The sequence below is a fragment of the Diabrotica undecimpunctata genome, chromosome 6, assembly GCF_040954645.1.
Source record: "Diabrotica undecimpunctata isolate CICGRU chromosome 6, icDiaUnde3, whole genome shotgun sequence".
Lineage (NCBI taxonomy): Eukaryota > Metazoa > Arthropoda > Insecta > Coleoptera > Chrysomelidae > Diabrotica > Diabrotica undecimpunctata.
The window spans coordinates 47,608,213-47,632,073 of record NC_092808.1 but is presented as its reverse complement, the minus strand read 5'-3'; the positions used below and the strand labels follow the sequence as shown (position 1 = coordinate 47,632,073).

Genomic DNA, 23,861 nt, shown 5'->3' with positions numbered 1-23,861 from the left:
TAATCGACGATTTTTTTAAATACAAACCGAGTTCACAGGACACCTCATTTGAAAGGTCTCCTAATCGCCTGTGGAACGATGTATTATTCGAATATTTATTTCTACAGTGTTTACCAAAATTATGTACTTAGTTAATTAAAATGGAATTACAATAAATACTCAATCACTAAACTAAATTACGTTAGGAAAGTATTTACTGCTCGTCTTTCTCATTGCATCATTGGTGAAGGTCGTCAATTTTAATATTTCTTATAATTTTATTGTATATTATTGCTAATTTCATCAATATAAACCTACAGTTTTGGTTAACTTTGTAGAAATAAATATTCAAATAATTGCATCGTCGCAAAGCGATTAGGAGACCTTTGAAGTGATGTATCCCGTGATCTCGTTTTGTATTAAAAAAAATCGTCTATTACGTCATTACGTCAACACTGATGACGTAATGTTCAATGATGCAATAGCAATTGATGGCCATTTAAAATTGATGTGTTTTAAAAAAATTTTAAATGTCGTCTGTTTCTGAAATAATGAATTTATTCCATATGTTCGCATCTTACTGTATATAGATACTGGAGATTAGATGTAAATACTGGATACCTAAGAAATATCTTGGTATATGTTGTTAATTATCTGCGCATCACTGCCAAATAATATTTACACTTAAAATTTTATTTTTCAGGTTAGAAAAAGTATTTGCCCACGAATATTATTATTATTATTATTATTTAATTATGGTAGCAAATACTGTGAACATTTGTACATTGATGTGTAAAATTTGTATGGTCTTATTGAAAAATTTGTAATAATGATCCCATATTTATTGATTTTATGTCGCAAAAGTATTTTTTTACTGTTTGTGTTTTTATAAATTTGGTTTATAAAAATCCTTTTTATTTTTATAAATTTAAGGAAAAAAAAAAACAAAAACGAAAATTACCTTTGCAATGAAAAGCTAATATAATACATTTTTATATTGAGTAATAGACATCGAAAAAATATTAAACTGTTTCTAGTATATAAACCATGGCTTTTCTTTTTTGATATGTTAGTATTCGCTACTTTCTTTTGCTGCTCCAAGTGATTCTTTTGATGCGTTAATTGTATTATGTTTTACTTTTTCCCAGCTTTTCTCGATGTTATCGTTTTCTAATTCATTCCCAGCAATCTTCTCTGATATTCTTTTTCTGTATAAGTATTCCGTGGTTTACGTATTTAGTCCTTCGACTCTGATTGTTGTTTTTGTTGGCGCCGCTCTCTTAGGTGTGAAGTATTTCATGATTATTCCTATTTTACATAATACTAGGCTATGTTCGCTACCTACATCTGCTGAGTTGAGGCAGCGTTTAGAGTAACACATGCTTGAATATACTTGAAATGTGAAGAAAATAGCGGGGAATCACAATTTGGCTTCATGAAAGGGTGAGATGTAAGAGAGGCTTTGTTTTTAATCCAAACTATAAACGAGTTATGACTAACCAAGATTATTTGATACGTTTAAGAACTGTAAGCTACGAACCAGAACTAATCAACATGATCAAGGAAAGAACAATTTTTCTACCTTGGTCATATCCTTAGGGGAAGCAAATACTACATTCTCAAACTAATTTTGCAATGAAAGGTACAGGGGCGCCGAGCCACAGGAAGAAAACAATATTTCTGGCTAAGAAACAAGGAACTAGTGTAAATGGTGTAACCATATTTCGAAAAACCTAAAAGCTACTCTGTAAAAGGTTTGAAGAGTAAACAACCGCCAACATGTGGCTAAGCACAAGAAAAGAAGAAGTGTTTAATTACTAAGCTTTTCTTTTTATTATGTACTTATTAAAACTTTAAACACATTATTATTTTTAATCTTTCTGTTTTATTTTAGATATTGGGCCAACGTTCCGATTCCACATGGTACTAATGGTTTCCAAGCAGTTTGTCCATTTTGTGCGTCTCCTTTATTAGGTTCACCGGGTTATGTTAAATTAATATTTCAAGATAACGTTGACTAAATATGGTTTTTATAGAGGGGTAATCTATTTTATTAATAATAATAAAGCAAAATTTGCAAATCTTGTTGATCAAATCAAATGTTGATACTTTTTAATTTTTATAAAAGATACATAAAATTTTTTAAATTTCAGTTTTATGTTAACCAAATAGAATAATTTATCAATTATTTCATGAAATACTTTATTAGTACCATCGCAAATTCTCGAACATATGTAAATGAGTTCAAAAGTATAACATATAGATAATTATATTTGTATTATTTGTGTTTACAACAATATAAAACATCACAATTTCACTTTTTTGACAGGTCAGAAATGTTATCAATGATGCTCATTTTGTTTTGAACCAATAAATTATATTTGTCCCTATTGACACAAACATTTGATAACTTTCTTACCAGTGCCGCTATTGCATAATTTTTTAATGTGTTTACTAGAATATTCTGTTTCTTGTACATCCAAAACATAAAATAAATGAATTCATTCGTTCCAATGATTATTCTATGTATGTGCCACTTTGTAGAATGTGTTTTAAGTGTAACTTGAATAGTTGAAAAATTGCAGCTGCTGTATCATCACCCACTATATAGCAGTATTTCAGATCGTGTTTAATTTATATTATATATATATATATATATATATATATATATATATATATATATATATATATATATATGCGCCAACTGAAACAAAAGGATATAGAGAATAACCGAAAACATCTGGTACACCACATCCCTTGACCATTCGACAAAACCCAAATGGGGGCTGGAATAAGCGTAATATATTTGCGACTATGAGAACAAGAGAAAAGGAATATTCCAAACGATGTGGAGAGGGAACTGAAGAAAACATATATGAAATATACAGTATGATGCAAAAGTGTGGAATAAATTCATTATTTCAGAAACAGACGGCTTTTAAAAAAAAACTTAAAACACGTCAATTTTAATTTTGAGATGGCTATCAATTGTTATATATTTGTTGGATATTACGTCATCAGTGTTGGCAGAGTTACGTAATCGACGATTCTTTTTTTAATACACACCGATGTCACGGGATATCTCATTTGAAAGGTCTCCTAATCGCTTTTAGAACGATGTATTATTCGAATATTTCTACAGGGTACTTAGTTAAATAAAATGGAATAACAATAAATACTCATTCACTAAACTAAATTACGTTGGGAAAGAATTTACTGCTCGTCTTTCTCCTAGCATATTTGCTGAAGGTCGTCAAATTTAATATTTCTTATAATTTTATTGTATATTACTAAACATTTATTACAATTTCATCAATAAACCAACAGTTTTGGTTATCTTTGTAGAAATAAATATCCAAGTGATGTATCTTGTGACCTCGGTTTGTATTTAAAAAAATCATGTCTTGGAATATGTTGTTAATTAACTGCGCATCACTGCCAAACAATATTTACACTAAAAATTTTATTTTTCTTATTAGAAAAAGTATTTGTCCATGAATATTAACTAAAAATTATAGTAGAAAATACTGTGATCATTTTTACATTAATGTGTAAAATTTTTAGGGTCTTTTTGTTAAAAATTTGTTATCATAATATTCCCATATTTATTGATTTTATGTCGCAAAAGTATTTTGTTGCTGTTTGTGCATTTGCTTTATAAAAATCCTTTTTGATTTTTTATAATTTTACGAAGAAAAAAAAAAACAAGAACGAAAATTATCTTATTTTTTTATTGAGTACTAAACATCGAAAAAGTATTAAAACGTTTGTACTATATATATTATACTTCGGGTACTGGGAACTAGTTTGTCAATGTTTAATAGCTCTATACGTGGTTCCTTATCATCAACCTTAATGCAACGAAGAAGTAATCGGAACCTTTGTAAAGTCATATATCTATATAAAAGGGTAGGACGACAACTCTTACTGTTTGTCCGGTACAATAACTCCTAGCGCCACCAAAGGCACTAAACAGCATGCTCGATATTAATGAACGTCTAGCGACATACAAGATATCATAGGGCACTATGGATAAAAATAGATTTCTTGTAAGACAAATTTTGATTTAATGACTTAAAGAACGCCCCTAGCTGAGTACAAAATAAACAGCTGATCGATTCCTAACATGCGATATAGCAAATTGAAGAGGATATAACGAAATTAATAAGGTAGAAAAAACAAACAAGGCGACTACCAAAAGGGCACTACACAGCGTCTTTGTTATTAATGAACGTATAGCGAAATACGAAATATCACTACACTATAAGGTAAATTTGCTTTATTGAATTCAAGAAAGCCTCTGACTGAGTACAAAATAAACAACTAGCCGAATCCTAGCATGTGATGGAAATAAAATTATTTAAGAATAAGACGCCGAACTATGATTAGTGAAAGAAATTTAATTATTACTCACCATAGAAATGGATATAGCTAAAGAGACATATCCAAAATGGTAAATAAATGTTCGCCAACAGTTGAGCACATTCTTGAACGTTGCCGAAATGACAATAAATCAAGGTTAACTCTAAATAAGGTTTTTACCGAACGTAAGAAAGATGGATTGTCAGAGAAGGTAGCAAATAATCCTTAAAAAAGTACACCAAAAATGGTGAGATGAAGTGGAAAAACAGTTTGGAAAAAGATGTAACCCCGAAATAGACGGATATTACGAAAGAATAATCGATATGGTCGAACTGCTTGAAATAAACCTTTTATTAACCAAAGAAACAGGCTTATTAGATTATTGTTCGCCAGGGAGCATATTAACAAAGATTTGAGCTTTTAGAATTTTTTTATAATTTAAGAATTTAAAATACGGTAAGTCACGGTGAAGGTGGGGTAATGATGTGGGGTGTATGTTGTTCATGGGAGTAGGTAATATGCATTTTATTGAAGGAAATATGAACCAGTAATTAGGTATCGATAACAATTACCGGTTTTATCAGGACAAAGATCCAAAACACACGTCATATGTGGTTCGTACTTGGTTGCTTTATAATTGCCGAAATGTCGTTAAAACACCTGCACAGTCACCAGATTTGAATAGAATTAGAAAAAATAAAATAAATGGTACCCCAATATCAAATAGAAATGAGTTGAAAGTAAAAATTACAGAAGCTCGGGATACAATTTCCCCAGAGTACACTAGAAAGTTGGTCGAATCAACGCCTAGACGACTACAGGCTGTAATGGATAATGAAGGAGGATTTACAAAATATTAGCAATCATTTTTCAATACGTCTAGTTTGTTTTCTTTATTAATTTTCTTGTTTTAAGTTTGCATCATTTTAGCTGTGAAATCAAAATCATACATAAAATAACTTAATATTTATTGTTATTTAAGTATGGTACTAGTATACTAATAATTGCTACGTGCAATCCAATAAATAATTCCAAATCTTAACAGCGTCTTTTAAAGCTTTATTATTTTTTGAGGCCCTGATTAGCGAATTATGTTATTCTGTCTTGTTCTAGTGTTTCTTGGTTTTGGAGAATGCTTCTTTCAGTGAGTTGAACGTTTCTTGCCTAAAACAATAACAATTTAGCATCATTGCTAGTACATATTCTAATTTTTTTAACATACCGAATTAGAGCCATCCTCCTTCAAGCCATCCTGCAAGGAAAAATATTTGGAAAACGAGCTCCAGGAAGAAGAAGAACGTCTTGGTTGTACGAATAAGGAGTTCGCCGTAACGAACTTTGCTGGTTTGATGGAAGATTGTTCTTACCGCACAAAGCTTCTGAGGTACTCCTTAGCTTCGAAGTACCAGCTGGGGAATCCAGCTCCTGAAAGGTTGTTCCCTTGACAAGGGATAGGGGGTAAACATTAAATTGGTAAAAGTCTTAATTAAGATTAGTCAAAATGTATCTTTATTAAAAGGAATAATAGCCTATAGCACTGTAGAAAATATCATATATCAATGTAGAAAATATCAAGACAAGTTTATTGTTTATAGATAAGAACAGTAAATGTTTATGTCATATTCAAACCGTTGTTGGATCGGCAAATCGTTTTATATGCACTCGCGACACGTTATGGCAACACCGCCACTTGGAACAATTGAGAGATTGAATAAGTAGATATAAGTTTGATTATTACTTACAATAGGAACAGCATCTAATTCTTTATAGCACATTCACTTACTGCCAACAATACTGGCCACAAAACTAGAAAACTTATAATGGAGAAATAGTGTATTAAGAAAATGAAACTGAGTGGTCGCAAGCTCTTGCTTGTCGGACCTTTTTTTACGAAGGTTGCTTGACGACTATAATTTTGAGGAACTTGTTGGTTGTTAATAGTTCAGGGCCGAGAATGGACTGGCTTTTAGGGACTAGTCCAAGTTTATAAATAAGGGAAGTATTTAAATGAAAATAAAAGTTTTTACAATGTACAAATTTATGGTAAATTTGTACATTGGTTAAAGAACCTCAGAATCTGGTTCAATACAACATCTGTGCAGCTTTTCCGCGCTGCTGCAGATAAGATAAAGATTGCCATGATGATCGCCAACATTCGTAACGGATAGGCACATCAAGAAGAAGAAGACCGAATTAGAAAAGACGGGCTAATTGACGAGCCACAACAGTTTCATCTGCATCTGATATCTCCTGTTTTATATCATGATTTATAACTTCCTCAATGTCCTATTCCTCTTCTGAGAATATCTGAACCTATCTGATTTAACTTCGTATGCCATTGATTCACTATCAGTATTATCTAGTCCTCTAGTATTAGTACTAATGTACGGAAACGTTTGACTACTTACAATAACCGGCTCTCACACAATAACGTTACTACGCGAATGTTAATATTGCATTACATGTTAAGAAATAATGTTTTTATGGCTGTGAGTTTTAAATTTTTTTACAACTATAAACCCACCTCAATTCTAGTCTTTAACTAATTAGCGCCTCAATAAATATTCTTATAATTCACAATATGTACCGAGATACTTAACGTCTAGAATTAAAGAATATTTATAGTTTTAAAAATATTTAAAATGCAACCCATAGAAATAATATATCTTGATTTGCACTATATATGTTTTTATAAAATTTGAAAACGAAAATACACTTTTTTAGTGCTTTTTATTTTGGGTGTACTGTGAATAATCGTCGTTCTGGTTCATGAGATGTTGATACGAATAGCTGTCTACATATATCTTTGTTCACATGGGCCAAACTGTTTATAGCTAATAGCGTTGACAATTGAATAAAACTAATTCCGAAAGAACTAACAACGATATTTTTGTAACCAATTACTATCAGTGTGTCAATAAAATCATATTTGTCAATATTAATTACATGGTAAGCTCTATGTATCTAATTTTTTGGGTATGCAAACGACAATTATAGTGAGGTTGTATATTTTCTATTTTTACTGGGAATAAGCCATTTTTACTTTAAAATAAATAAACGTGTGCTTCGCGAAATTATGTATTTTGACTCGATATACATGACTTCAACTAGTGAACGAATCAGATACTCGGCCTGCATTGAGTGTTGAGTTTAAATGTTTTTTTTTTCTTCGCTAAAGAGGAGTCCTTTAAAATATACACAATGAAACTTCACCATAATTGACATCTGCTGTAAACATATAAAGGGTTATATTTTTATTTTCTGAATAGGAACTAAACATAAAACACGCAAAAATAAGCACGTACTTGGACGAAAATCGTGTTTTAAATTCATTTTATTATTTGATATCAACTTGGATTTGCAGTTTTGCCTATTTATTATGTTGGATTTAGAACACAGTTTAGTGTTAAACTTTTGTTTATTGTGAATGTAAATGAATGAAAATAATTTGTAGAATAGTCAACCAAAGCTTTATTTATATCGCTAGGAATAAGTGTTGATATCATATTTGTAACAAAATTTTTGAAAATTGATAACTAAAACAACCCAACATAAACAGCATTCAAGAGAATATTAAGTATTAACAATCGATATGGTTTACCTTTTGCTCTGAATTTTAATCCTAATCATTATTTTGTATTTGTTTTAATAATGTTTCAGATATAAGAAACCGGTCACATATCCAAAAGTTTTCTGCTATCTATTTTTTTATTGCTATTTTGCGAAAGAGAAAAATGCTCCAAAAAGGTTGTAATATATTCACGTAACTACAAAAATTAGAATAAAATAGTTCGGTCAATATCCTGCATGTTTTATTCCGGATCATATCAAATTGCTCTGTTTGGTTTCAAACTGGATAGCCATACCATAGCCATAACTATATAGAAAAACTCATTAACTGTAGTTATTTTCAGAACGTCAGGACTACATTCAGCCAGCTTTCGTACCATAGTTTTTCTGGTGTATATTTTTTGTCTTATATTATGACAGTGGTTTGTATGATAGAGACCTGTCCAACACTATTCCATTTTTAAGTTTGTCTGTGTTTAAAGCTTCAAGCTTTTCTTCGATATTGTCTTTTTAATAGCTTAGATCTCAATTATGGCGAAAAAGAGTATAATGCTGTATTCTTGGTAGTTATTCTTGCATAGATGTCGTTTTCTACTTAGTTGTCATCTGTGATTACCGCCCCCGGATACTTCAAACTCTTGTACCTCTTCGATGTTGTGATCATTAAGAGTTTTGTTCTGCCTAACTCTACTATTATATATTTCGTCTTTTCTTCATTTATTCCGAGATCCAGATAACCTGCTTCCTCCTTGAGTTGTAAAAACTTCTCTCGCACGTCTCTTGCAGAAAGAGCCACTGTATCTATGTCATCACCAAAGGCCAACACCAGTTTTGAACCTTGATTGGCAAAACCCTTGTGCGCTCCAACGATATTTTACTTATTGGACGTTCCAATGCAAAATTCAACAGCAACGGTAACAAGGGGGTCTCTTTGTCTGAGTCCTGATGTTATACTAAATTGCGTTAATGTTCTGTTTGATAACTTTATAAGGAAATTGATTTCCTTTCTACAAATCCAGTGCTTGATTTATTTGATGTATTTTATTACAGTGTATATTTATTATTTTATTAAAACTAGTACGTGAATTAAGTCGATATGCAAGGTAATAAAAGTACTGTTTGTGGTGATTTAGCTTAGTTAACGATTTTACCAGTGGTTTGTATTTTGTATATAATCTTGAAATATATGCAGATAGTATTGAAAGAAAAAAATAAATGGAAATATTTTTTACATTCTGAAGCTTCATAAAAAAGTATTTTATCTCGATATTTTTGCAGTAATATTTATTATTTTGGTCATTGATACAGTTAGAGTGAATATACGGATTGACTATTTACTTGTTAAATAACGTTTAAAATATCTTGTTTTCTCCAACCTTGTGTAAGGACAAAACTCGTAGTTAATTTTTTTATATAATTCGATTTTAGATTACATACGAAGACGGTCCAATAAGGATTAGGCCTACCAAAAAAAAAATGACAAGTTTGAAAAACTGGCGATTTATTTCTCAACATACTCTCGTTTTATTTCGATACACTTGTTCCAGCGATGCTCCAACTTCTTTAACCTGTCCGAAAAATACATTTTTTCGACGTCTGCAAAGTAGGCCTCCATGGCGGCGATGACCTCCTCATTCGACTCAAATTTATATCTGTCGAGTGCCTTTTTCAAGTTTAAAAATAAAATTAAGTCGCACGGAGCCAAATTTTAAGAGTACGGTGGATGGGACATTAGTTCCTAACCCATTTTGGTCGTAATAACAACGGAGGCGGTGCGTTGTCATGCTGGAAGAGCACTGTTTTTTCGTCTTCGTGTTTTCTGCAATTCGGCATCGAATCGGCCAATAATTCGGCATAGTAGAGGCCCGTGGCCACTTTGCCCTTCTCCAGGTAGTCAATGTTTATAACACATTGAGTCCCAGAAAACAATGGCAATTACCTTTCCGGTCAATAGGACAGACTTCGCCTTCTTCGGAACAAGTTCGCCGGGTGAAGTCCACTGTGTCCATTTGGTCTCTGTTGTATACCAATAGTACACACGTAGAACGATGCAAAATCGTCTTCAGATATGCCCACGTGGTACTTGGAGATACCTACTGTCACAGCTATATCGTGCACTTTCAATCGGTGGTCTGTCAATACGATATTGTGCATTTTTGTCACGTTATCCTCCGTTGTCGTTGATTTCGGGGCAACTGGACGTGGTTAATCAAAAGCCGACGTGCGACCACGTTGAAACTCGTTAAACCATTTTTAGACGGTTGTCGTCGAAAGAGTGCTCTTTGATTTCGCTGCGCGATTTCTCTTTCAAAAACAAGAATCGAAACACCGACATTGCTCTTTTTCCATTTTTCTAAAATGGAGGAGGGGGAGGACGGACACGCCCTCCTCCATACGAAGTCAAAAACAAATACAAGTCCAATTGGCCTGAAATTTTGACATTAGCCCTTTACAATATACACTAAATGATAGTCAAGTTCTCTTGCGATAGTGGCACCATCGGGCGGTAAGGTTAAGTACTTATCATACTGCCGTCATATTTGTGATCTACTAAAAATGAGTTAAATAAATACGTAATACGTGTGAATCTTCTTTTCTCTATTTTGTGTCAGCACACAAAAATTTGTCAGGTGATCTACAATCTACGAGTTTTGTCTATGTATACAGCAACTATTTGAAAATTTTTTGAAATAATAAAAGACTACACATGTTATTAAAATATTTTGCACAGAAAACTTCATTTAAAAGCCAATAAACATGTCTGTATCTAAACCTCACTGTATCAACTTGTAATTATTGTATATACATCGTAATATTTTAAAAAATATAACGGAAATGTATAAGAAGCATGTAGATTTTATAACAAGATAGTATCTCTGACGAGAACGGTTCTGTGGAAAGTGATTGATTAATAATAAACAATGTATTTCTAGCATAAATGTGTGATTTGTAAGACTGGTTAGGATGTAGATTTTTTATTAAGAGTGTATTAGCGTCTACAAAGTAGAAATCTTTAAAGTTGTATGATTATACTGGTCTACGTCTATTTGAAATCTAAATCATATCCTTTTATATAATTTTTTTATTAACCTTTTATGTAGTTGTTTTTAGTTAACCCAGTAGACATTTTAATTATTGCTCTCTATTTTAAACTGTCTCTCTTACTAATAATTTAGCTTTTCTAAAACATTTAGTAGACTGTTGATTTCGTCAATATTTGATTTGATCCAAATAAAAAAATATCAATAACAAATTTTGATCCTTGTTTTTGTGCGGCTTATAGAATCTATTTGGGATTAGTGCATGCTAAAACATATACCGACAAAAACTGACTACGAATTCAACAATAAGTTAGGTGTGTGAAAATTATGAAACAGCAAATATTTTATTTTCGCTTCCGAAAAAATACATTTATTCCTCAACTATGATAGCTAGATATTGTGTATTGTAAACGATTCTATGTCAAGTGAGGTATGCAAGTGGTTCTTTTGGGAGAATCTTCTTCTTCGGGTGTTATGTCCGTATGCGAATGTTGGCTATTAACATATAATTATTGTCTTGCTTACGGTACTAATCTGAATCATTTCCGCAGATTTTGGGGCCACGAGTGTTTTGTCCTGCCTGGCCCTTACCATGACATGAGTCATGTTAAATTGTGCTCATCATTTCTATTTCTTTGTCAATTTTGTGGATTACCTCTATGTTGGTGACCTTTTCAGTCCAGGATATAAAAAGAATGAGTCAGTACATCCACATTTCAAATGCATCTAGTTTTTTTATAAGCTTCCTTGTCAGTGTCCGGGCCTCAGCAGCATATAATAAAATCGAAGAAATGTAGCATTTAACTGGTCGCAATTTTAGAGGAAGAGACAAACCCTTGCTTATCGGGAGCTTTTTTTTCATATTGGTTACGTGATCAATTAGTATGTTGAAAAGACTGATATGTTTTTGTGCACACTCATGGTAAATGAATGAATAGAAAAGAAAAGTATTTTTGAAGTGTGTAAATTTTTTTTAATTCCTACCTGACCGCTTTCGGCTTGAAAGCCATCCACAGAGCTATAGTCAAGTTTAAAAAGTATTATTACTAAAGAGCGATACCATTTTGTGAAAAAATACAAAAAATTTTCCTTTAAAAGTTAAAGACTCAGAAATATCTTTGAAAAACATCTAAAAGCCAGCGTATTAGACTCCACGAAAAACACATTAAAGAATTTGTATATGGTACGGTTGTACGGACCTGATCATTTGGTTGGAGTTGAAGCGGCTGAGTTTCTGCCGTTGTCTGAAACAATTTTTTAATGTGTGTTTTTGTGGAGTCTAATATGCTGTCTTTTATATGTTTTTTCAAAGAACTTTCTGAGTTCTTAACTAAAATTTTTGTATTTTTTCACAAAATGGTATACCACTTTAGTAGTGGTACTTTATAAACTTGACCATTGCTCTGAAGATGGCTTTGTAAGCCGAAACGCTCAGCTGGGAATTAAACAATTTTTACACACAAAAATAGTTTTCCTTTTTATTCTGTATTTAGTTTGTTGTTGAACTGTTGAGCAGGTTGTTGCTTTTTGCATTTGTTGCATTTTTAGACATTTTTTGTGGGGATAAGATACAATCCTGTGGAACACATCTTTTGATCTCAACACTTGCAGTAAGTTCATGGCATATTTTTACTCTTGCTGTTTGACCGCAGTATATGTTTGCCACAATCCTAACATCATTGTCGTCAATAGCTGTCTTTCGTAGAATATCGTATCAGTTGTTCATGATTGATATTATTACATGGTTTTCTAGAATACACAAATAAACATCCTTATTAACATGTCATTGTACCGCAAAAATACCGTATCCAGAGAGCAAAAACTGTTTTTCTAGTTCCAAGTGCTTTCCGAACTCAAAACTGCGATCTGTCAATATTTGACTCATATTTATCATATATTCTCCTATGAATGATCTTATTGCACTCTTTAGTTATGTGATTGATCAAGCTTATAAGTCGGTGGTTATCACATTGCTGGGCATTTGGTTTCTTCTGGATTGTAACAAATGTCCACTGTAAATTTCCATTCGGAATTTTTCCGCTATTATATATGTTGCTAAAAAACAGTTTAGAACAATATATTTGTCTTCACTTTATTATTATCAACCGATTGTGATATCACAAATAATTTGTACCAAGGTTTATATGAAGTATAAAAGGGTGAAAAAAATGTAAAGCAACTGTAATAATATATAAATTTGTCAATAAAGATTTTTACTTTTGTAGCTTTTTGTATGTGTTGATCAATAAAATGTATAAAGAACCATGCACAAAACTTGTACCACTTGGCTTTGTGTCTAAATATATCGATAGTATTTAAGTGATTTACAATCTTACTGTTCATCCACGAAGCCAAATAAGTTTTGTACGAGGCTCTTAATTTTGACAATATTGTAATTGTTACTTAATATTCGACATACATACCTGTAAGAACATCTTGTTGATGATTTTTGTTCATGATCCTTTTTACCATCAGTTCGCAAATATATTAGTGATTCTACGTATATCTGCAGGGTTCGCGTGTAGTTCGAGGAGGCGGTCACACATTTGCCTGATTGACATTTATAATAAAACGTTTAAAATGTAACAGGAAGTAAGGTTTTGTGTGGCAAACTGGTGATAGTCAAAACCTTAAAGCTTTTGAAGTTATCTAATAAAGATTTTGTAATCCATTAAGGTAAATTTTTAGTTATTGTGAATTAACATTTTTACTAGTCTCTTACCGTTGAGAATAAATTCGTTTAAAAAGTATTTGAAACTATTTAGATCGGACTAATCATCAAATGGTTTTGTATTAGTTTTAAATCAGTACATCAACAATGTCCAGATATATTAATAAAAAATTTAATATCATCAATGCTATTAATTAACGCTATAGTTAAATTCAAGTGAATTATTAATTTTTAAGTAATTTTATATTTGTACTAAACTCAATATTGGGAAATATTGAAGCTAAGAAACAATGTTTGGTTAAATCCTTACAAAGTAAATATTAGATAATCTTCTTCTCGTGGTTACTTCTCCTATCGGACGTTGGTTATCATTATAGCTATTAGATGTTTATTTGCAGCTGCTCTGCAAAGGTCTACCGGGAGAATTTCCTGAGTTTCTTTTACGTTTGATCTGACTTCTTTGAATCCACGGTATTTTGCGCTTCTAACTTATTTGTGCTTTAATGTCCAGATTTCCATACCAAAACAATCAGAATTTGATATCATCTTGAGGGTACAAACATCACCCTCAGAATTTTCAACTAAAAGCATGGCTATTTGCCTACAAGACCGAGGCCAAGTAAGTCACCCGTCAATTTGCAAACATAACCGATAATTACATGATTAGTTTTAACTTATTATTGCCAACGCGATTGTGTCAAATAGTTACTTGTGTTGTTCAGTTCAATCATTCTCATAAATTATTTAGTTTCTTATTGCCGTGTTTTTTGGCTTGGAATCGGATTTAATTTTTCTAAAATAGTTGAGTTTGCGAGTTAAGCTTCTATAAAATATATTTTATCATACAAATCTAATAAAGTACTCGAGGGTTTGCAGAAATGTACTGATTGTTGACTTTCAATATTTAATAGTAATCAAAGAATATTAAATTATAATTATACATACTTACAAAGAATTATGAAAGATTTTTGGTTTGACTTGGAATTTTTTCGTTTTATAAATACACCGAGAAACTAAAAAAATTAAACTTCACAAGCTCTCTTTAAAGCAATATCATTTAATGACTAGTCCGTTTAAAAATACATTTGAGAAACACCTTTTATGATGATGATTGGAAGGTATTTGTTGTAAATTACTATTACTTCTTTCCAATTTATATAACCTGAGACCTATACAAGCTGTTTTCATAGTAGCAAACCTGACTTATAAATAGTGATATACAATACAAGCATCACTTTATTATTTTTTTAATATCACGACTTCAAAGAGGTTATTTTTATCTTTGCTTTATTTGAGGAAATTTGCCTATGTTGAACGTGTATTTGAAGATGAGCGAGTAGAACACTATACACTGATTGCTATAACAGGTCCATCTATAATAGAAGGTGAGGTTACAAGGGAAATACAAACGGTAAAAAAAAAATTAAAAGCACTTAGCGCCGATGAAGTAAGTGCTGAAATACTAAACTTTTTGGAGAAAATGGTATTAAAGTACTGTGTGGTCTCTTTTAACAGAATGTATAACACTAGGATATTACCAACTGATTGGCTAAGTCGATATTTGTCACAATACAAAAGAAACATCGTGCAAAGATATACACTGATTATCGGACAATAAGACTGATGAGTCACGTTTTGAAGATCTTCCTACGAGTAATACATAGCAGAATATACACGATATTAGAGAAGAGAATTAGCAATAATCAATTCGGATCTAGGGGTGGCTTGTGTACGAGAAATGCCTTCTTAGTCTTATGTCAGTATCAGACATAACAAAATGGTGGAAATATTGAAAACAGCTGGGTTGGTCTATAAAGATTTACGAACAATTACAAATCTATACTGGCATCAATTGGCAAGAATAAAAGTTTAACAAGAACTGTCGGATAAAATAAATATAAAAAGGGGGGTGAGACAAGGCTGTATAATATCGCCTTTACTGGAGACAACAGAAGGTATTATTGTGAATGGTGTAACCGAGGAGACCTTCAAAATCTAGTGAACAAAATAAAAAAAAACCTGTGATCAGTATGGATTAAAACTTAACGTTAAGAAAACTAAATATATGATACTTAGCAAACAAAATTATGTACAGGATGATGGTATAAAAGTCGGAGATGTCGTACTGGATATAGTAGACAGACTCATGTATCTCGACAGTAATATCAATGACAGCTGGGATTAACAGTAGAAATTACAAGCCGCATAGGATAACCCCGAATCACTTTTGTAAAAATGAGGATACCTTGCAGCTATTATCTTAGTACAGTATGGAGAGAAAGCGTGGAACCTAAGTGAGGGGAATGCTTAAACGCTTGGAAGCCTTTGTGATGTGGGTATACAGACGACTACTAAGAATAAGCTAGGTCGGCAGAGTTAGAAATTAGGAGCTCCTTAGACATCTTAACCAAACAACACAACTGGTCAATACAATAAAGAGACACAACTGAAATACTTCGGTCATATTATGAGACACCCTGAAAAATATGAAGTTTTGCAAGTCACTCAGGGAAATATCCAAGGTAAACGTGGTCCTAGTAGAAGAAGAACACTATGGCTGGAAAATCTAACACAATGGTACGGAAAATCGACTAAATCATTATTTAGAGCTGCTATGAATAAAGTCACGGTAGCGAATATGGTAGCCAACATGATATCCAACTATTGATAACGACAATCGGACTATAAGAAGAAGAAGAAGTTGAACAACGTGTCTTAGAAATATCGAATTGGAACATATATCTACCCACTTGATGAACGGACAAATTCATTGTTTCTGTTTTCAGTGTTCAATTATGAAGAAGAGAGCGTACATCAAACGTCATGTTTGGTGAGGTATGCGAAATTACATATTTTTGTTTCTAGTTGCCAGACTTCTGATCGAAGAAACGATCAAGTGTTTAGAGTTGCATATAAGTAAAATACATATTAGTTACTGCTGTATTAGTGTTATCTGCTATTCAGGCATACTTGCTTCTGTCAATATTTCCACTGCCACGTTTTCTTCCACCAATACCGCTAAAAATAAGTTCACTTAAAATATGCACTCTGAAACGGCATCATAATTACATAGCAGTCAATTAAGTTTCTGTGGAGACTGTTTAATAATTTCTATTTGCTACATAATATATTTTTTAAATTTCAGTCAAAAATATATTGCTCTCATATATCTTTTTTTTTTTCGATATATGTTTTAACATGTGCATTATTCAAATATCCTATATATGTTTTTTTTATTCAACACTGATTTGGCATTGAAAAGCTTTGTGTACAAATCCTTTATTTTGCCGTTTTCCCTACCTCACAATCGTGATTGTTAAGTCGACAAATGTTTCAGATATTTTAGTATTTTTTAATACAGTAGACTCCCTCTGTCCAGAGAACTGAAATGGCAGGACTAATTACCTCGTTATAAGGTTATTATTTTTAATAAGAAACCATGTACCGCTCTTGAAGGATGCTGACGCACACAGATCGTCGCTCGGACACTCGTTTGTCGCCTATCTCTGAGTCGGGCTGCAAAACGACCTTAATATAATAGCATTGAGAGCACGACATGAAGAGACCACAATTGGTTTCGCCTATGTGTCTCCTATCTCGGTCGCTTGTTGCAGAATGGTACCTTTATTCCTACCAAATAGCCAGAGCCTCATTTGTTTAACATAGCCGTTGCGCTTTCAAATGTACTATCTTTATTTTAAATTGTTTATCTTGGATTATTCTGACACCGTTCGATTTTTCAAAATTTAATTATTGTCTATTTAGGCAAAGCCATAAAACATAAGAAGGGTCATAAATATTTAATTCACTTCTTGGCTATAACTACGGCAAGAATATGAGGAAATATATTTTTTTAATAGTTAAATATTCCGTTTAGATGGGATTAAGTCACAATTAATTGTAATGAAAATTACATTTTATAATTTTTATTTGACGTTTCGATTTTTACTCCGAAAATTGGTTTCAAAAAAAGATTATTTTAAAATAGTGATCTTTTATTATAACCACAGTTGTTTGGCGGATATTCTTTTTTCCAAATTGACGGGCGACTTAAGTGGTCTCGATTACAACAACATTCAAAACAATCACTACACTGAGATCTGTTCTTCTAAAACCAAATACAACAACACACGAGACAGATCAAAGAACTGCATCTATAAAATACCCCATGAATGCAACAATTTCTACGTTGGAGAAACCACAAGACCGCTTAGTGTCAGGATAAACGAGTATGAAACATACACCAAAAACAGAGACTTCGACAAATCACAGATATGCAAACATGCCTGGGACAATGAGCACAGAGTACAATGGAAAGATGCATCAACAGTCATGAAAGAAACATACATGAAAAAGAGAAAAATTAAAGAAGCAGCTCTCATCTCAATTACGAAAAATGTGTAGGAAAACCATCACCAGAATGTAGCCAATACTAAAAGACGTCAGCAAGTAGAATATACCAATAATGGGGGCTATGATGTATCGTTTATGTGAAATAATTACATGGTGTAAACTCCAATTTTAACACATTTATGTAAAAAAATTCAAATCGGTATGATGTATTATCTAAGTGTAACTGGTTGCCTACCTTGATATGTAATTTACCTTATGTAAATTTTTAGCCTGTTTAAAATTACATGCAGTTTTCTCTCTTAGTCGGTGTAGGTTATGTTATGCTATTTGTTAAACTACTTTTTTGTGTTTAGTGTATATTTTTATAATTATAATAAAATAATGGCTTCAATTTAAAAAACGACGAGGAAACAATTGTAGTTGGTGTGAGACTTCCTAAAAAACAACAAAATAGTGTTGATTGGCAAAACAAAGCCAACAATTGCAATTTTTGTAGTCCTTTGTGGGACTACAAAGGTAATAATAGTAATGATTTTCATCTATTATAGGTCGCATAGTGTCTACAACTTTCCTAGCAATATTTTTTGGAACCCTAAAATACGTTATGAAAAGCTGATCGTCTATTTCAAATGGGTTATTGGTGTTTAGTAACTCGAGTCGCTCTACATTTAAATAATTTCTTTCTGCCACATCATTCAGTTCATTGAGTAATAACAGATTTACAAAATCCATTTTTTTCTAAATATAAATGCAAACAAACACAAAGATAAAAGTTAAGTTAATTTGAATTAACTGACAGATCTCACGATATGATAGAACCGTATATAACATTTTATTTAATTTTCTGCTGCGGTTTTGTCATTTTACGCACAACGTAGGACATGATACATCATACCGTTTTTACACATTATGTTTTGAGAACTGTAATCTGTTTTCTGAATTCTACATTGTATGTAATTATTTACGTAAACGATTTATCATAGCCTCCATTAGCGGATTGATAGAAAGTCAGAGACACATCATCTATAATTATATATACTCAGTGACATTAGAAGTGTTACGCCCAGAAGAGATAATTTCTTGAACTTAATCTTTTGGCAACATGGTAGATTTACAACAAAAATGAAACGATAACGTCAAGAATTTTTATTAACAAGTAATAAAAAAAAATTAATAATGTATTTGGCGACCCCGTAGCTGAATACACTCCTGTATACGTCTAGGTATTGACAAAATGAGATCATCGGAGTCTTCTTGTGGCACCCCGTTCCAAGCAACTTGAACTTCATGTATTAACTGTGCCAGAGTCTGTGGAGGATGGTGTAAAGTGGACAGTCTTCTTCCCACTATATCCCATACATGTTCGATAGCATTTAAATCCAGAGCACTGGGCGACCACGGCAAAACATTAACGCCAGCTTCTTGGAGAAAGTACATAGTTTGACGAGCAATATGGGGACGCGCGTTGTCTTGCTGAAAAAGGACGTCTCAATGGCCGTCGAGATAACGGAGTAAAGTGGTTTGTAAGATGTCATCAACATAACGCGCAGCTGTCATATTACCTCGAATAAACACAAGTGGTGATCAGCTACCATAGGCAATAGCCCCCAAACCATTACTCCAACTGTCCTGTGTACATGTCTCTCGACCGCAAACTCGATATCTCGTCGTTCTCCACAGCGGCGTCTTACCATAATACGACCATCATGCATTTTTAAACAGAATCGTGATTCATCACTGAATGCTACATTACGCCATTCTGACACCCAATGCTGCCATTCTCTGCACCAATTCAAACGTTAATGACAGTGGTCCGCAGTCAAAGGAAGCACTAATCGTGGGCGGAATGAACCCATTCCAATGGCTCGAATGCTATGGTGTAGTGTACGCATACTAACAGATCTACAAACCATTGGTCAGCAGTTTGACGCGTAGTAACAAAACGGTCTCGCAGAGCCAGTAATCTAAAGCACCTATCTTCATGCTATGTGGTACGCCTCGGTTGACAAGTTGGTCTTCTTCGTATTCCTCTACCTTCGTTTGTCCACACACGACAGACACGCATAACCGTCATTGCCGTAAAATTAACACAACGGCCAATTTCGCGATACGACAAACCCATGTCTCTATACGCAATAATTCTACTCCTGCCAAAATTGCTAACATGGTGGTAATTTTGGTGTCTTCGAACTCGAGGCATTTTCTTACACTGAATACAATTAGACTGAGGAATAATAACTAAAAATTTCTATACGCACCGGTTTTCACAAATCGGTCTCTTCACAAAAAAATTTAAAGATAAAACTTTATTTTTACAAAAAGTAGAAAAGATAAAACATTGGTATTGTTATCATAGCATGTTTTAAATATAGTCATTCTGTTGCCAAAAAATTAAGTTCTGGGTGCAACACTTCTAATGTCACTGAGTATATATACAAACAAACAAACACCACCCTCAGAATTGTCAACTAAAAGCATGGCTACTTGCCTTAGATTGAGGCAAAGTAAGTCACCCATTAATTTAGAAATCAATAACTGCCCAAGAATTATTTGTTATAATACAATAATATTTTTTTGCAAACTTTTGAATAGGAAAAATTGTGGCTTAATGCCATATAAACATAATATTTAATTTTGACATGCCACAAGAAAACAGTTTCAGGACTTTTTAAAAAAAGTTATCAATAAAAAAACTATTTAAATTAAGTAGGTTGTTGCATGTTTTAGATAATAACACTGCCATTTTAATTTAGTTGTACACACTTTTTATAAAAATTAAAATTTGAAATTAGGTTTAAATACAAATGTTATATAGGTCTTTAGCAAAAAACCATCTTCCAATGATTATCTTTATCATAATTATACGCCCAATGTTTAACTATGATAGTGTAGCGTTTGAATAGACTGAATAAGACGACGGATACATATTAGATTATGAGAAGTATCAAAATTTCGTATTAGGGTTCAAGAGCTGACGGTATAAGTCAAGTCTAGTCTTAAAGCTCGCGATGTAATGTTGAAAATATTTATTCACTTACTTTCATTAGCAGTTTAAACATTTTTCTACACATTTACTTCTAAATAATTTTACTGTCACTTGTCGTGGGAGAATGTACAACTGAATAAACACAAACAAACAATTAATCCATTTTGTTAGAATAATTGACGAGGTCGTTTTAACTGTAACGTTATTTATTCCTCATGTATATTACAAACGTACTTTAAGTTAAATAGAACCTTTATTTTATTAAAACAAACTAAAGATTCTTCTCAGAGCCGCATAACTTAAACTCTTAGACTACAAATGAACCTCATTGATGACACAGTCGTAAGATCGTCAACTTTCTAAGCGTAAAAACTCGATAGTACTAATTTTATATTGAAACACGGCCAGAGATTTATATTTAAAAAAAAAATTAATTTTGTCAGATTTGCACTTGCCCAAGATCCTATGTGTTGTCCTGCGGAAACTAACTAATAAGGAGAGCAGCAGTATATTTAATAACCTTTTTGCTCATTTCAATAAAATGTTTCATAAAACTGTACTCCAAGTACCTTGGAGAAGAATTCGTTTTTTGTGTTAATTCAATACCTGTACTATCTGATAAATGTGAGGCAACCATTAGAAAAAAAAGTGACTGAATAACTTATAGCCAGGCAATGATCCAATATATTATTGACCTGAGTAATATTTTACTGAATGGGTGCATCTGCTTTTACTGTCAGCTCTCATATTACCCTTTTTGGAAAGAAATCCTATAATGTGAATTTTTGACACCATTACCTAAAGAGTCTTTTTACTAACCAAAAGTGAATGGTTTCAAAACTTCGCATTTTATTTAAGGACAAAGTAAAAGTAATGTTTTGAGTAATATGAATTACTGAGGCTATTCCATTTTATAGCGTGCGATTGAATCCTATTGTTAAATGATTAATTTTTTATACATTTTAAATTGAGGATGTCCAGCTTGAAATCTGTACATATGTAGAAATAAGTTCTAATGTGTAGTTAGTAGAGTGTAATGCATTATAGTCCCACAAAATGAATTTATCTGTGCCTGGATTCACTAATAAAAAATATATGTTAAATCTTTGTTTCTCTTACTATTCTCCGTTCACAAATTGTTGAGAGCACGAAATGTGCCTTAAACTCATAAACGGTCGTAAATCATAGGCGTTCCTTATGTGTTTATTCACTAATAATAATATAATGTTTTAATACTGTTATATATAATATTAATAATATTTTAATACTAATATATTTAGCAAAAAAACAATTAAAACTTTCACGGCTAATGTTGGTTATTATATTATATTAAATAAAAATAAGAATTTAACTATTAACAATTTTGTAAATAAGAATACCTTCTCTCTTTGGATATTTCAATACTAATCTTCGCGTTTAATCACTTTACTAGAAAACCTGGAATTCATATCCGAAGGTACTATTCGTTGCAAGATAATTAGGATGGAATTCCCCAGATTTTTAATAATATAATGGGTATAAAGATGCCGTTTTGGCCACGTGCCTCGACTGTTCAGTTTATATTCGAAACTTAACTTTAAAGGGTGAAGTTATTATGAACGAAAACAATTTTTTTGTTTAGTACGTTTTTGATCGCATGTAATTTACGGATCGTCGGTGTTTCCGCGTCTACGGCAGTAATTAGCGTCTCGAATATTTCTTTTGCGAATTATATGCAGTGCGTGAGTGATTTTTTATTCCATATACCTACGAACATAAACGTACCTTTCGCTCTCGTGCTCGTTTTGTTGGATTGTTTGTGATGGCTTCATCATTAACATCATCAAGTTTTTACACCGGTAGTGTTGCGTATAGTCAGTAAGTCTGTCTATTCACCAAGAGAGAAGACTATTGTCCTGAATGTTCACGATGCTCTGGTTTCTCAGAATCCCACAAACACTGTTCGCAACATAGTCGAAAGTTGTGCCAACATGACTGGCGTAGAGGAGTAAACTATATATAAGTTCCTATCAGAAAGAAAAAAAAACGGTATAGCTAAGGCAAACACAAACGAACACTTAAAGAGAGGGAAAAAGCCTATTGAAATTGATTAATTTGCCAAAAATGGTATTCGAAGGAAAATTCATGGATTTTTTTTTTTCAAAAAAAGAAATACCAAACCTAAACAAAATTTTACAAGATGTTAGAGACGACCTGGATTTGCCTCATATCGGACGAACTAAATTGTTGAGTTTTAAAAGAATTAAATTTCCGGTGGGAGAAATCAGACCGAAAATCACTTTTGATTGACCGGGAGGAGATAATATGTTGGAGAAGAAAATATCTAAGATCCATACGAAAATTCCGGGCTGAAGGAAGGCCAATCTTCTACCAGGATGAAACGTGGGTAAACTCAGGTCATACTCTAAAAAAAATTTGGTCAGATAAAAATATATTAAGCTCCAGGCAAGCCTTTATGGAAGGTTGGTCTACTGGTATCTCCCCACCTTTTGTTAAAGGCAGTAGATTAATAATTTCTCACATTGGCAGTGAAAAAGGATTTGTTAAGCATGGTTTGTTGGAATTTCAGTCCAAAAGCACAAAAGACTATCACGAGGAGATGTCAGCTGATGTTTTCGAAGAGTATTTTGGGCAGATGATTGAACACATACCACCAAATTCAATTATAGTATTAGATTATGCACCTTATCATTTACGACTAGTAGAAAGACTTCCAACGACTGCGTGGAAGAAACATGATATTTTTGACTGGCTGCGGAATAAGTATCTGCCTTACGAAGATGGAATGGTAAAAGCAGAATTTTTAAAAATTGCCCGGCAACACAAATCTAAGTTCAAGAAATACGTAGTTGACAAAATGGCGGAAAGGCGAAACATCACAGTCCTTAGACTTCCACCC

The 23,861-nt window shown here is 32.5% G+C and overlaps 1 protein-coding gene across 4 annotated transcripts in view; it reads left to right on the top strand.

Annotated features, from left to right (window-relative positions):
* The window catches only part of Pli (E3 ubiquitin-protein ligase pellino), a 298,776-nt gene extending 285,600 nt beyond the window's left edge, over positions 1-13,176 (top strand). For 3 of the 4 annotated variants that reach the window (XM_072534650.1, XM_072534654.1, XM_072534652.1), the window contains exon 10: positions 1,874-2,013. Coding sequence is in view for 1 of the 4 variants with exons in the window: in XM_072534651.1 (XP_072390752.1) it covers positions 1,874-2,000 (127 nt within the window). In the remaining 3 variants the exon portion in view is untranslated. Of the gene's footprint in view, positions 1-1,873 lie in introns of all 4 variants that reach the window. The other variant, XM_072534651.1, reaches the window with a different exon arrangement.
* The last annotated feature ends 10,685 nt before the right edge of the window (positions 13,177-23,861 follow it).